This window comes from Gavialis gangeticus, unplaced genomic scaffold (genome assembly GCF_001723915.1).
Source record: "Gavialis gangeticus isolate Ggan-Ray unplaced genomic scaffold, GavGan_comp1, whole genome shotgun sequence".
Classification (NCBI taxonomy): domain Eukaryota; kingdom Metazoa; phylum Chordata; order Crocodylia; family Gavialidae; genus Gavialis; species Gavialis gangeticus.
The window spans coordinates 61,196,554-61,212,235 of NW_017729032.1; the positions used below are offsets into that span (position 1 = coordinate 61,196,554).

Genomic DNA, 15,682 nt, shown 5'->3' on the forward strand with positions numbered 1-15,682 from the left:
TAGTGAGCATCCTAGTCTCCTGATCAAGTGGAAGTGAAAAAGAAATCAGTTCTTCAAAACAATTGAGAGTTTCAGGCAAGATACCATGTGTATTGATTCTGTAGATGTTAGCCAATAGCAACAGATTGACTGGGGAGGGGGAGGAAAGAGGGGAAGATGACAGACATTCAAAGTTGTTTCAGCTTTGAGTAAACCAAGCAAACTAAACCAACCCTCATATAAAAGATAATAGACTTTAGAAAGTAAACGCTTTAAAAAAAAAAAAAAAAAATCACTCTTTTAAAAAGAAGTGAGAATATGCAAAACAGCTGAATGTAGGTCAAGTGCTCCTAGACAGGTCATCCCAGCATGGCTCATTCTCTTTTAGATCTTCCCAGCTGCTTTTCCCCCAACTATTTTCCATCTCCTTGAGTAATGAAGGTTTAACATCTTGATAAAAAAAAGTTGTTTATTTGTAATGCAGAATGAGGCATGCCATTCACAGGGAGAATCTCCCTAGTCAGCATCGTTGTACTCAGGAAATACCTCATCCTTTGCTAACTTTAAATTTGGTTTAAAATTAAAAGACACCCTTCTATCAGCAGTTTCATACCTTTGCACTTTCAAATTGATCACTGTCAATAAGCCAGGTACAGACCATTGTTCCAGTCCTGCCTGCATTAAAAAGTAAAGAAAAATCCAATTTATCTATCAAGGTACCTGAAATTGCACATGATTGGCAACAAAGTTACACATGTTATTTCTAGAACTCCAAGTGTTACCAGAAGCTAGGATCTTTTAGCAGATTTCAAAGTTACTGAACACAAAAAAAAAAAATCCTTCAGTTGTGAAGTTAAGCTTGTAAATTTAGGTGCAAGTTCATTAAGCCCATTCCTGAGAAAAATCCAGATACTGCTCTAAAGGGGGTGTGCATTAACAAAATAATGATGATTTTCAAAGTACAATTCAGTAAATCAGTCATGCCCCAGCACTACAAGCAAGAAGAGTCTTGCTTTGAAAGAGTGGCGATACCAGTCTGTTCTTCAGATTGTTGAGAGAGTAAGGAGATCACTCAAAGCCAGTCATGGTGGAAGGAGGGGTTGGTTTACAAACATCTTTAGAGGGTTGTTTTTTTTGTTTGTTTTTTTTAAGGTTAAGTATAAAAAGTTTTCATGAGTGCTGAACTTTGAAAGTTGAGTACAGCTCAACTTTATTGATAAGTTTGGGCATGTTAACAAAGGACAGTTTTAGACAGCTGCTTTGATAAATGCCTTCTTTAGTCAATTTTAGTATCTTATAATGCCTGTGGGCAAACCTTCACTATAAGCAAAGTTTTAGTGAAGCTCATGATATAGAAGTCTTTGCAGTGGCAATAGCCTGGGACTGAGAACTGGTCCAAAGGGCTGCTTGGGTCCTACAACCAGCAGTTCTAGCCTTCAAGAAATCTTTTGTCCAGTCTGAGGGGCAAGGGAGTTTTTTTTTTTTTTTTGAAGTCACAATTGTTGCAAAACAGTACTTCTTAATGTAGTCTAAACTGTTCAGACTTCGAGGCTTATTCCTGTACAACTTTGAAAATTTTATCCTGGTCTCTGTAAAGAGTTTGAGGACCTCTATGAAAGGAGCAGAGATTTGTTAGCATGCAACTTATCTGACCATGAGACATCCAAGTTATCCCATGCTCATGTAGTACTTGCCTCAATCTGCAATTTGATCCATTAAAGACTCATTAAGTTGAATCTTCTTACCACTAATGTTAGTACTTTATTGCATCTTTGATCCTCTTACTTGAGAAAATAGAGCATTCTCTTACCCTTGCCTCCTTTGCAGTGAATTGCTATGATGTTTTCTTCATCCTGTTTCATCCATTCCCGGACACTGGCAGTAAACTTCAGCATGTCCCTGGATAAGAGCACTGAATGTTAGAGCCATTTCTACATCCTACAGTAAACAAAAAAACCCAAACAAAAAACTATACAAAGGAGGGACAAATACTAGTCTACAGGTTTCCCTTGCTTTGTGCAGGTTCCGCATGTGCAAATTCGCTCTTATGCGATGACCCTTTAATACCAAAACGTGTTATATGCAAAGTAAATTCACTCTTATGTATTCAGTGTGGTGAGAGCCCAGTCATCTGCTTTGTGCAGTGCATTGTGGGAGTGATGTGCCCCAAAGTATAGTCTGCGAGGATCTGCTCCTTGTCTGCAAGACACATTTCTATAGTTGCCATCACCATTATGATGGTGCCCTGTGCTTGTGTATTGTCTGCTGTTGGCGAGTACCAGGATGGTCTTGTAAGAGTAGCAGAAGTGGGTCTTGGTGTCAGTAAAGTCAAGGCTTTGTAATGAATAGGGATACATTCCAATGTAAAGTGGGTTCCTTTTATGCAAAAATTCAAGTTATGCACCATTTTCCAGGAATGCATGTACAGTGTGAAATGAGGGAAGCTTAGAACAGTAGAAAGTTAAGGTTGAAAGGAGCCTCAGGAAGTTTAGTCCACCTCCTGCTCAAAGCAGGACCACATCCACTATATCATCCCAGCCAAGGCTTTATCTAGCTTGGTCTTAAACCCCCAAGAATAGAAAGATTACTCACACCAGAGTAGGGACATTGTGGTCATCAATGAAGATTCTTTCTACTCTGTAGTGGAAGTACTTTGGGTCATAGCCTTTTTCACCTACAAGAAAGAGTTCTCACTTCATTGGCATAAGGAAGTTAATATCAAATTACTTAAGCTGTGTTTTGAATGTGCATAACTAGCAGATACTAGGATCTAGCACCATAGTATAGTATGAACATTTTAGCTAGGATTTAAGCCAATAAAGAAGAAAGCTTGATTATGAAAGTGAAAAAAAGTAAGCCAGCTTTCAGGTCATGGTCCTTTGGTCTGAGCTTTTCCATTTTTAGTAGTTTGTCCAACCCAATGTTGGCTAGTCTATGACCAGGTGGTAGGAGCCATCTGTGGGCTTTTGGGCTAACCACTATTCAGGGTCTTTCCAGATCAGAAGCCCACACTCCTTCCAGCTCTCTGGGCTACAGCACAGTGCTTTTGACTACCAATTAAATCCTGGGCAGGAGTAAGGGATGACTCATGGTTGTAATGGCCAAAACTAAGAGGAGCCATTTTACTGTTCCTTCATTTAAACTGGAGATACAAATAATATCCAACCACCTCAGCTGGATCTGCAGTTCTTCATAAGAGTTGGAGATCCACTACCCAAGACCCACCCAAGCTCCAGCCTACCAGTAGGTTTCAGTGAAACAGTTTCTGGTTCTTAACAGCCCTTTGTACCACCCAGGTTATCAATAAGAGCAGGGATCAAAGTCCTAGCCCCACTGAAGTCAAGGGGAACTTTGACTTCAGCAAATCCAATACTTCCTCACAGACCTTTCCTATTACTTAGTTAGTATCAGTCTACTCTGCCTTCTCCCTGAGAAAGCCAACATACCATGGATGCTTTTGACATACCTTGTTAACATTGGTACATAGTCTCATTCAACACTGGATGCTCCAAGTAGTAAAGCTCAGTACAGAAGGCAGACATACCACATACCCTGGACATTAAACCTTTCTGAACTTGGCTTGAAAACCCATGTTATTTGCTGATATTCTTAAAGACTTACTGCAGAGGTTGTAGATTTTATAGTGATCCTTATGTTTTGTGTCAAAGAACTTCACAACTTCCTAAAAGAAGAAAGATGACAGTCAAGACTTATTTGAGCTCAACTATTAGTGTGAATGCATGTAACACTACAACAGCTGCCACTCAACCTTAAGCAAGGTGGATGTACAGTAACTGCATTCATAATGTCTGAAAAAGTGAAGCTCAGGTCTTAAATATGAAGCAATAGCTCAGGCTTTTATCTGGCTTCAGCATTACTACTCAATTAGTCTGCTTTTCCTTTAAAGGAACTGTACACCTGTGTATTCGTAAGATTGAATTTAATGCAATATGATTGCACTTTATTCACTCTCCCTAGCCAGAAGGATAGTTTAAGGCCCATAATATTCATCAAGAAAAAGAGAAAAAAAAAAGGAGACACCACCTCAGAAGGTCTTTGGAAGCAGAAGTCAAAGTTCAGAAGTTACAAAGATAGATCTCCATAACCACAAGGAGGTGGCCAAAACAAATAGAGTAAAACACAAGATACTGTGTTAAGTTTACTGTTCATATGTTCACTTGGTACTGGCATAAAAGAAGCCTTCGGTTTTAGCCCATAAGACCACCCAGAGAGTTTAGGATTTCTCATCCAATCCATAGTATCCTAGCAGAGAGATAGGAAGTAGAGTACAGAAATTCAGTTCTGTAAACTTAATTCACAAGTCAGGAATGATTAGAAGATTTACCTCTATAGGATTCCTATAGAAAGACTGCTTTCCAGAAGATGGGAATGACATTGCAATAACACGGTCTAAAAAAAAAAAAAACATCCCACAAGCCACACATTAGAAGATCTACAAACTGGTAGTACTAATGTCTCAAACTTAAGGCAAAAAGCCATATAGCTTCAAGAGCTGAGGCACTCATTTTAATGTTAAAGACCAAAGTTAGTTATAGGTAACATCATAAAAAGAGAAGAACTTTTGCTGCAAGCACCATTGTGTGGCACAAGCTTTAGGTGTGCCTTTGTAATTACAAAAACGTGTAAATTAACTAGTTTCCTGCACTAGCCATTTTACATAATGGGCAATCCACTTGGAGGACCATTTCTGCTCCTCAGGGTAGACAGTGCTCCAGTCGCGCATGCCCTTGTTCAGAAGGCTAGGCATAGAACAGTGGGTGGAGGTGCCAGCAGGTTTGAACTGGACCATGCTTTAAGCGTACATACCAGTAACGTAAGTGAGATCCAGATCAAAGCCATCTTTCATATAACGCCTTTTGTTTTCCGAGACCTGTCAGGGGAAAAAACAGATGCATAGAAGCAAGTACAGGAACCCCAAGTAGACTTGTGATTATCTGTAATACTGGTAGTTTTCTAGACCAATTTCCATTATTAGGGGAAAGTATAATTAGTGAGAGACAAAGCCTCTGGTCCCCTGCATAAAAAAAAAAAGTGTGTGAGGGACTATGTAAAGCAGTTGGGTCTCGCATTCCCACTGGGGAGTCAATGCTTCATTAGGCCTTGTCCACACAAGACTTCAGGAAATCAGCAGCTAGCAAGAGCTTCACTGAAGGAAAACAAGAACAGGTAGCTGAATGCACACTCCCAGAGGCATGATCGACTTGATCACACTGCTGAACAAACACACTCATCCTAGTCTACACTGATGCAGGACAATGGCATGGGCATATTGCCAACTCTGGGCATTTTTACATGCATGTCTGATATGACACTGGGCATTTTTAATTAGCAAGCAGTGTTAAGAACATCTGTGTGTGTCACATGCATAAGCAGTGCAGTGCATCCCCACACTGAAAGAATGGTGGAGAGGTATTTTGAAATAAAAAGTTCATTTGATGAGCTTTAGTTCATTTGCTCAGTGTGGAGATGCTCTGCACTACTGATACATACATGTGGGGAGCCTGTTCCAACATGCTGGAAATCCAGCATGGAGCAGACTATTAAATAGTCTTTAACATCTTATGTTAAAATTTTGGGGGACAATATTTCAAGCTTGGTGAACTGTAACAAGACAGGGTAACAAGTTTTAATAAAAATCACAGAATTAGTATTCGACAGCAAACTGTAAACTCCTTATTTCACACCTACAGCAGGAAGTCTGCTTTGAGAGAAGTGTATAGCTGGCCAACAGCAACAAGCAGTCATAGCACCACTTTAGCATCATTGGACTGCTCAGTTTAACTCTGAAATTTAAGAAGGCTACAGCTACATTGGTATAGAGGTAGTTTCTCAAAAAGCCACACACTGAAGTGGTCCACCTTCAGTATCCTAGCATTTCTTAGATATTTGTGTGTTTTCTTCCAGTCACTGTAACAGCTTACATCTTCTGGAAAGAGATTACTGTTGCTACTTTTTGGGTCTGCACATAGCATGCTATTTTAGACTAGCTACACCCAGTAGCTTAACTAGGGTGGGTTGACCAGGGCAGCAGCATGCCAGCAGCTGGGAGATGCTGCAGCCCCTGGCCCTGCATGCCTTGTTACACCTCTGGCTATGACCAGCTAGATGCACGAGTACAAGATAGAGATAGGCAAAGGAGGCAGGACAACAAGAGCTCATTTATCCCTTCTCGCAACACTTGTTATTTAAATAGTAAAAAGCAAAGAAACCCATCACCACTGCTTGTCAGCATGCTACTAAGTTAACTTACCATCCTCCTGGTCACCATTTCAAGTTGTTTCTTTTGTGAGGCTAGGCGAAATATTCTTATCAGAATGATGATTCTCAGAGCTCGAAGGAAGATAACCATTCTAGCAGGGGGGAGGGGGGGGGAAAAAAGTTAGCCTAGTAGTGGAATAAGCCTGAACAAGTCCTATTTCAAGTTGAGATATTAATAGGGTTTTATTCTAAGAGGCTTCCCCCACTTTCTCAGATTTAAACATGCAGGCATGATGAAGTTCCATGAGTTTAGTCAGTTTGCATGTATAAATATTAAACAAAACCCCCAAACCCTAGGTATTTATTAAAATGATTACATGTTTAAATTACAGACAAACAAAACAAAAAAAAAGATCTAGAATTGTCTCAGCAGGGAGTGGGGAAAGAATTGTCAAGGTAATCTTTCCCTCCAAATAGAGTTACAAGGCTAAACTACTTCAGAGTGTTTTGTTACAGAAGAGTTTAATTTTTCTGGAAATGAACTAGATTATCTTGTTTCCTTGTATTCATTATGGCCTGGCTTAGTGTCCATCATTTTGATGAAAAGAAAAAAAAATCACTGCACTTATGAGGGGGGCTATAAGATTACAATGTTTGCCTCTAGCTCCTATAAAAGGCTGTCTGCTGACTAAAGTTCAGCAGTGGAGCAGTGCTAGAGTCCACACCTTTAATCCCTCATCCATTTGGGTTAACTAAACACTTGAAATTTTTACAAGGAAGTTAAGAATTAAACTCTGAAGTGGTAAGAAAGATGTTGATTTCTATGGTTTTAGGAAAGCTTGAGCAACAAACAAACACTCTCCAAAACCAATTTCTCCAACTTCTCACAGAAGACCCTTATGTATATCACTTAGGGCAGCAGCTCCTAAATGTCACTAGTCAAGAACACAAGGTGGACCCATGTTCTGGTCCAGGATGACCTCTTTGTAGCCCAGCATTTCTTCATACTAGTACAGAGCAGACACTTTCCCAGAACATCTATGAAGGGTTTATGTAGACTGACCTGCTTACATCTTCCAGTATTCAGAGGCTGAGTTAATAGTCTAACTAGAGGGTAAAGAGGGCAACAAGGATAGCAGCCCCAGGTGCTGACTGGGGAAGCAAGGGGCAGAGAGCCACTGCTGGCAAGAACAAATGCTGCAGTCACCCTGTTATGCCTCTAGATCTAGGAGTCCCAGTTTGGGACTTATACCTATAAAAAAAATCTTTAATAAAACTATCAGTAGGCCTATCCTGCATGGATCTGTCCAATCCTCTTTAAGTCTGCTTAGGTTCTCAGCCTCTACATCTGGTAGGAATGAGTTGCACAAAGTTCCTTACAAGATATGTAAAAGAGTCCTTTTGTCGCTTCAAAGCTACAATCCAATTTCCTTGCATCTTACCTAGTTCTGGTATTGTTGAATGTAGTGAGTAGCAAAAATCACTACCTACATTTGTTTAAGTGCCACAGGTGGGAAAGAATAGAACATACACACTTAAGTCAAATTTTGCCTTGAGTACAAGCTTCTGCTTCCTGTGCACATTTTAGACCTTACCAGGCTTAACCAATGGGAGTGGGGGGGATAGTCAGAAGACAGGAGTTTGGCAGGAAGGAATCCAATTACAAGTGCTAGGTGGCTGTTCCAGAAAGCCAGTAGGCAGTTAAAGGAACAAAAAGATAAGTCTTTACTTTGGCACCAGGCAGCTTAGACTCAATTCACCTTGCACCAGAGCTCCAGGTTTCTAGGACCCTTCAAGTCTCATCTTCCATCCTGGCACCTGAGTTAACAGAAAGGCAGCCTTGGGCATCCCTCCCTGGAGGGCACAGGAAATTCAGCAGGCTTCTCCAGCCCATATTAGTCTCCCTTCTGCTTCTTAGAGTGTCCATCTCCCTGTTCTTAACCCCCTCAAGTTTCTCACCAGCCTGCCTGCATGCACTCTTTCAGGTAACTCTTAGGAGTTAACTCACCTGTCTGTCAGGCTAGAATGTCTGCTGGTAGCCAGCACCACTTACTGGATGGCTGCTCCCTTGAATACCCATTTGCTTAAGCAAGGGCCTTATCATGGAACAAGGGTTAGTTAACCCTAGACAGGGAAAGTTGGATCTATTTGGCCATTTGTAAGAGACAAGCAGGGAAAAAAGGAGCTGGAGAAGTCTCTGCTTCAACTTTGCTCTGCATTTGCCCCTTCACCCTCTTTTCCTCAAAAGTCTTCCATCCTGAAATGGAAGTCAATGACATTATATACTTTTTTCACTCTATTACTCCCACAGCATTGGGAAAGAAGCATTTTTGTTTAGTTAAATTGTAATCTTTTAAATAAGAGGCAGAGTATTTCTGTAGAGTGCAGTGCCTAATCCAAAAGGCACAACTAAGAACCAACTGTCCCCCCCCACCACATGTAGCCAGCATAAGCCTTGATTATATTTCTAATTATGTTCAAGTTAGTTTGCTGTTCCCCAGACCAGCAAATCCTTCTAATGCTCACTTCAAGTATAGCAAACACTTACCTTGGGATCTTGTCTGCTGCACTGAAGCCAGAGAAAGAATACACCATATTAATCAACAGAGTTCCCACAACAATGAGGGCATCCAAGATATTCAGTTTGGATCTGAAGTAGGTTCTGAAGCTGGGGAGAAAGAGGGTAGTTTTAGATGCTCCCCCTAAAAATACTACAAAGTAGGTATATCATGTTGCCAAGAATCATTCCAGTTTGTTTTATCCCAGTATTATGTATTCTTCTTGGAGGAACTAACAGTTTTGTTTTTATTTATTTAAAGAGACTACCCTTATACTGTTCAACATTAGTTGGTTCTGACAGTAATTATGCACTTGGATATCCAGAGCAGTCCACATAAAGGGATTCAAAGCTTTGGGGAGTGCTTAACCAGTCAAGTGATTTGCTAGAGACCTTCCAGATGGGAGAAGATTATCATTGCAAGGCACTTCCTGCATTTTGTAGGGGTGCACCAATAAATATTTTCTTGGCCGATACTGATAGCCAATTATTCACCAGGCCTAAATCAGCCAATACTGATCTGACAAGTGATTTACAGCCAGGCAGCATGGAAAGCAGCTCCCTGCAGGTAAGGGGCAGATTGATGCTCCCCATGGTAAGGGAGGGAGTGAGGCAGGGGCAGAGGGCACTGCCCAGCCAGGTCAGTGAATAGGACCAGAGGCAGGGGCAGGGAGCAGGACAGAGCTCTAGGCAAGTTGTCCAGGGGATCCAAGCACTTAAAAAAAAATGTTAGTAGGGGTGCTTGAATTAAAACTGGTCATGTGAGCTTTAGTTCAAGTGCCACCACCACCACCAAGCATGGGGATGCTTTTAGGAGCAGAGCTAAGTGGGGCAAAAGTGGAGGCAGGCTGCCCACTATGGGCTTGGGGCTCTGCCCTGCTGCCTCTGCCTTGGGAACAGCAGTCTGCTGGCCATGCATCCCCTGCCTGCCTGGCAGTGAGAGGCACAACTTGCTCCTGCTGCCAGATGGGTAGAGGACATACAGCCAACACATGGCTCCCAGGGCAGAGGCAACAGGGAAGAGAGCCTTGAGCCTGCAATGGGCAGCCACCTCTGCTGCATGCAGAAGTCTGAGGGGCATATGCCCCCCCACACCCTTATTCTAGGGAGGTGTGCAGCAGCAGGGAGCTGCCTCTTCTCCCCCATACCTCTAGAATGAGCTGCCCATGGCTCTGTCCTGCTCTGGGATTCAATTCATTGCTCTGGCTGGGCAGCACCTCTAGCCCCATTCCACCCCCTTGCTGTGGGGACCTTGATCTGCACCCTCCCCCCCCACACCTATGCCTCTTCCCCTCCACAGACTTACCTGCATGGCACTGCTCTCCATACTGCCTGGCAGTATTCCTCACCATGTCCATGCACACAGCTGCAGTATGCATGCAGCATCCAGGGGATCCAGCCAGAAGGCTTTTTTTTTTTAAATATAAAAATTGGCAACATCAGCCAAAGAAAGCCAATAAAGTTAAGTTTTCCTTTTAAACTCAGTGCCATTCAGTATGGCATTGATATCAGTGCACCTTTAGTGTTTTGTGACGTATAGCTACTCTGTACTAAGCAAAAGCAAGGGCAGAGGATTTCCCTTCTCATTATATATGGTGCTGTGCACAGCAGCCATCCAATAATGCAAGGTAGCTCAAGACAGAGAGAGGGGTTCTGGATCCAATACGGCACAGTTCACTGGTCAGCCAGCTATCTTGCTTCTATGTTTTACTGCAGAGCTAGCAAGAGTCTCTGCACAGTGCTGACTTATTCCAGCCTCCCTCGTCACTTCTTATGCAGTGAGCAGCTCTCCATAAGCCCTGTGAACTCTATTCTAATCAGCTATGCAGAGTAATCTGTATTGTAGTAGTGTGTTCAAATTGTTTTAATCATCCTCCAAGCCCCACCTCTGTTGTTTGAGAACAGACCAGGTACATGAGCTACAGATGCAAGATCTCAGGACATACTCATACAAGCAGCCAGGACCTCATACCTCAAGTATCTTGATCTTCATGTGGACCCAAGTACTACCACAGAAGAGTGCTATTAACACTCTAAGCAAGTCAAGAGTAAGAGATGGTTGAGAGGAGAGGTCAGGACAGATGGAGGATAGCCAAGTTTAAAGTATTCAAGTGAGATAGCAAAACTTACGTCCCACTGAGAAGAGAAAAAAAAAACTTCTGCCCATTGTCTGACTAAGTCAGCCTAGTGGAAACTTACATGTCTGTTAAATAAGCATTCTATGCCATCATTCATTTTATTGAATTTAGAAAAGTGGGCAAAAATGCCAGTTCCTCTACCTAAGCAACTAGGAAAGTAGTTTCAGGAGTACCCAACTCTCAGGTCCATGGCTGAATGGAGGTGCCTCCAAGTGTATTTTTATTACTAACTAGCAAGTTGCCCATCATGAAATGGAGGGGGGAATGCAGCAGGCAGGGATGGAGTACTGCCACCCAGAAGCCATTATGCACCCCCCCCCAAAATCTGGCCCCATGCACTCCCTAACCCCTGCTCCTGGGAGGAGGGAAGCTTGCATAGCCACCCAGCTGCACACAACATGCCTTCCCTCCCCTTCTACCACCTGCCTCCTCTGCCAGCTGTTGGGGCCAGCAGCAGCAGCAGAGGGGCACTGCCACCAGAACCCCCACTTGTCTCCCTCCCTGCTGGCTGTTGTTGGAAGGAGGAAGGCAGGGTGTGGAAAAGGAGTGGCCTGGCAGTTCCCTCCATCTGTAATGCTCTGGGGCCTCGCAGCCAGATTGGCATGCACTCTCAACAGCACATGCAGTTGGCCCAGAGTATTATGGACAGATAGACTAAGGCTTTTATTATGCTTGCCATGTCTAGGGTTCTTGCCAAGACTTGAAGCAACTCATTGGAAGACTTTCTAGAAAGAAGAGAGCTTGCTCATTCCTAATAAAGCAATTTTATTTGTATCATGGTAGCATAAGCAGCCCTAGATCCTCTTGTCTCATTGTGGACACACACACACACACACACACACACACACACACACACAGCTGAGAATGAGCAGCGCCACCTCAATTTTACCCCTCTAGAGTCTGGTTTGGGTGACACCCCTCTAGGTATCCATGTCTGCTTAATGGGAAAGCAAAAAAGTGCCCCATGGGCATTGAATCTTACCCCTCCACAAATACTCGCAGGTGAACATCAACAAAGAAGAAGAGTGCTATCCCCAGGGAAATGCCTTCAAGGGTCTGTTTAGTGTTCCTTTGCGTGTCACTAACAGCCAAGTCCACAATCAAAAGTGCAATGTCTACAAATATGAGTACAACACCAAATACTCTACAAGACAAATGAAGAAAATGATACAAGAACATTAATCTTCAAGCGCATAGCCTTGCCGACAATTTCTAAAATTAGCCTTATAACCCATCTGTAGCCAAAATGAACTATACACTATGTTTCTCCACTAATCTATCAATTAGTTAATTTTATTCTCTCAAGTTTAGAGATGGAATATTAAAGCAATTAATGAAACTACATCCAAAATAAAACATGAGCCTGCATCTGCCATCCATCCACTCTTTGTGGTCAAGTCATCTTTACTTCAGCAGCTGGAAGTGAAAGCTGTTAGCAGGGGACCAGCAAGTTCAAAAGAGCCAAGAGTTAGTGTAGTCCAAAACTACAGATGCACCTGACTCAAAGATGTCAATCATTAGCCAAGTGATAGAATTACATTCTATTTAAAAGACAAACAGCCTAGACTTGTCTTGGTGAGGTCTCTTTGGGTGCATCTATGTGTTCATTAACGTGCCATAATTACAATGCATTATGTTTTTAGTACCTGTAATTACAGATACTAAAAACTTACACAGCAATGCTGATCCTTATGGTGCAGTATTAGTGCTGGTGCGTGCTTTTTGTGATGCTAGTGTGCTGTAGACCAATTTAACTGCATATAGCACAGCAGGAAAAACCTGTGCCAAGTGTGCAACAGAATTAGTCTATTGCACTTGAAGCAGCTCTTGTAGACTTGCCTTGTGAGACTTGTAATAGTTCCATCAGCATTCACTCTTCCCTCCCAGTGCTAACAGAAGAGTTTCCCCAAGAAGCTATTCTGAATTTTATTCAGAGTAAGTTTTGCACAGCCAAGATTTGATATTTTGCTTTACAGCAAAATGGCTAGAAGCGTATTTTACATCTCTCCCCCATCTATACTGGTATTATATATGCATATACCCACCCCATACCTGAATCCAAAAGACATCACAAACGGAGAAATTTGTGTCTTAATATCCCTGTTAAAAAAAGCAACAAAAAATTAAAAGTTAAATGGCTCTGACATACGAGCAACTGTATTTAAGTCACTTTTACACCACTATTGCAATCAAGTTAAATCATCTAGAGAGCTACTAAAGTAATATACATGATGCTTGTAAAGTTGCATAGCTAGCTTAAGTTTTGCTTTAACCTTCTATAAGGGAATTACTAGCAAGATTTTTTCTCCATCAAGCAGAAGCTGCACACCTCCCTAGCCACACCCTAGAAGCAGGTTTGCAGGGACTGAAAGATATGCAATTCCCATTTTGTATTTGTTTTCATGTGTACAGTATTCCAAGAGATAAACCGGTTTGCAGACTTAGTGTTGTGTAGCACCAAATTAGTGATTACCCAACTAACAGTAGTCCAATTACAGGTTAAGCATAGTAAACAAACCAGTAGGTTATAAAGCCAGGAAGATGTTTGTTCAATGACTAACCAGAAGCATCTTACCAGCACAGACTGCCTTTGTAAAGAAGGTTTCAGTGCAATATGAAGTTTTAGCTTTAAGAAAGTTTGAGATCATCTTTTAAAAAGATGAAGTGAGAACTTATTTGGTCTTTCCAAGTAAAAAATCTAATAGTTCTGATAGACTTAAGGCTCAGGATATGTTGACCCAAAAAGATTCTAGCAATATCTTTATTGGAATCAGTCTTTGAAACTCTTTTGAAAAGTACTCTTACACATCTAACCATAAAGTGCCCTAAAAAATGTTTTACAAGAAGTTATTACTTAAGTTACATTTTAGTTGAGGCTTAAAGACTCAGTTGCCTCATATAGCAATAAGATTCCTTTGAAGTCTATATTGCCAGCATTTTATTCATATGATTAAATGCATCATGGCCTTCATACAGCAACTGCTTGATGCCACTGGTAAGATGCTTTGTACAGCTATAGCATAGCATCTTGCACCAGTATTTCCCAGTCCTTTCAATGATGAAGCAGCAACAGGAGAGTCAAGGATAGAGGAACCACCTTCATACCAAGAGACACTGCAGAGGTAGTACCACCTTCAACACCGGAGAGATCCAGTTGATCAGAGCACTGACAGCAAATTAGATCACAGCAGAATTTTAGTCTCCCACGTGAAACTATTAGAATATTATACAATTCTGCTGCAATTTAAGGTATTACCAGGGGATGCTCTTGTTAAAAACTAGAATCATGTAGACTTAGACTCCTTTTAGAGACCACAGGACTTACTTGATACAGCTGTCCGGTTCACCATCTTCATCACGGCCATCATCAATCTTTATGCTGGCCTCTGGTGGCTTTTCAAAACTGTTAAGGAAACAAGTCAAGTGCTTTGCTTAGGGCATTACAGGTCCTTGGAGGGATGAACAGCAGTGATATAGGCCAACATAATGGGCCAAGGCTCTGCCTCCCTGACTGTCACCAGAAGCAGAGACACTGCCATGCTGAGTTCAGTTAACACCAGCCTCAGAGAACTGTAGAATGATTGCATGCAAGATGCTCTTAGAAATAGAAGGCACATGTTTTATAGGTCAGTTCAGTAAAACTCACATCAAGAAAGTGAACAGCAAGCTCTCACCTTTAGGTAGCAACATTAAAAAGGGTAACCAACTGTCTTACAGTACCAGAAGCAGCAAGAGGTCTCATAAGAGACCATGGAAAGACTCAAAAAATTTTGTAAGGAGTGCAGTAAGACTAGTTTCTAGTGCTGTGCGAAGTTTTGGTAGCAGATTCGATTCAGAGGAAGTTTAGCAACCAAATCAAAGAAGTTGGGAGACCAGAGTAAAATAATCTATTTAGAGACCAAAGCAACTACAGAGCAGAGGCTGGCAACACTACTCAGGGAGGGAAGCCGGGGGTGTGGCAGCAGGGCAGAGCCCCACCCTGCTCCCAGCACCACTGCAGGCATGGCAGCACTGGGAGCAGGAGCCATGTCCTGCTGTAGCCCAGAGCAAGCCATGCCTGCATCACCCCCATGGCATGGGTGCAGTGTGCCTCAGTAGGGCACTGCCTCCAAGCTAGGGCCACTGGGGCAGTGCACTGCCTGGTTCCAGCTGACTGCTGGAGCCACCCCAGATAGTGTGCTGAGCCCTGCCGAGCCATGCTGCACCTACACGATGCGAGAGCTGCCACACTGGTCCCAGGTGGAGGGCAGAGGGGGAATGATCCCCATTACCCCCCACTGGGTGGTAGGGGGGCTCTGCCACAAGTGCCCCAAATCATAGATTCATGGATGTTTGGGTCAGAAGGGACCTCAATAGATTGATTCTGACCCCCTGCATAGGCAGGAAAGTGTGCTGGGTTCAGATGATCCCAACCAGATGCTTATCTAACCTCCTCTTGAAGATCCCCAGGGTAAGGAATCACTGCTACTAAAGACCCCAGTTACTGCTTCCAGGGCCAGGGGGTTTTTTGGGTTTTTTTTTGGGGGGGGGGGGGGGTATAATTCGTTTTAGGAGCATTTGCTCACAGCCAGTAGCAAACATTTTCAAACAGAGCCCCAAACAGTACAGCCAGAATCCCTCTGTCACCCCCTCTCTCAGTCTGGCACATATGATTAGTGTGGCCCCACCCTCCATGAGATGAAGTGGACCAAGTTGCCCTGCACCTCCTCTACATGTAAATTTTTGGAGCATCCCAGGACTCATGACAAGCACACCTGGTTCCAGTCATGCGTGGAGGCTAATTAGCACA

At 42.6% G+C, this 15,682-nt stretch overlaps 1 protein-coding gene and 1 long non-coding RNA gene across 5 annotated transcripts in view; one reads left to right on the forward strand and one right to left on the reverse strand.

Moving 5' to 3' along the window:
- LOC109302529 overlaps positions 1-9,070 on the forward strand; it is an 18,988-nt gene extending 9,918 nt beyond the window's left edge. The window contains exons 2-3 of the long non-coding RNA XR_002098828.1: positions 4,029-4,031; positions 9,059-9,070. This is a non-coding gene — a long non-coding RNA (uncharacterized LOC109302529). The remainder of the gene's footprint in view (positions 1-4,028; positions 4,032-9,058) is intronic.
- LOC109302526 (phosphatidylinositol 3,4,5-trisphosphate 3-phosphatase TPTE2-like) overlaps positions 1-15,682 on the reverse strand; it is a 44,143-nt gene that overhangs the window by 10,916 nt on the left and 17,545 nt on the right. For 3 of the 4 annotated variants that reach the window (XM_019524091.1, XM_019524089.1, XM_019524090.1), the window contains exons 3-13: positions 14,219-14,296; positions 12,946-12,993; positions 11,876-12,037; positions 8,747-8,866; positions 6,251-6,350; positions 4,807-4,870; positions 4,325-4,389; positions 3,601-3,661; positions 2,572-2,653; positions 1,790-1,878; positions 593-654 (exon numbers count right to left, since the gene is read on the reverse strand). In XM_019524091.1, coding sequence (XP_019379636.1) covers positions 593-654; positions 1,790-1,878; positions 2,572-2,653; positions 3,601-3,661; positions 4,325-4,389; positions 4,807-4,870; positions 6,251-6,350; positions 8,747-8,866; positions 11,876-12,037; positions 12,946-12,993; positions 14,219-14,296 — 931 coding nt within the window. Of the gene's footprint in view, positions 1-592; positions 655-1,789; positions 1,879-2,571; positions 2,654-3,600; positions 3,662-4,324; positions 4,390-4,806; positions 4,871-6,250; positions 6,351-8,746; positions 8,867-11,875; positions 12,038-12,938; positions 12,994-14,218; positions 14,297-15,682 lie in introns of those variants that run through there. The other variant, XM_019524093.1, reaches the window with a different exon arrangement.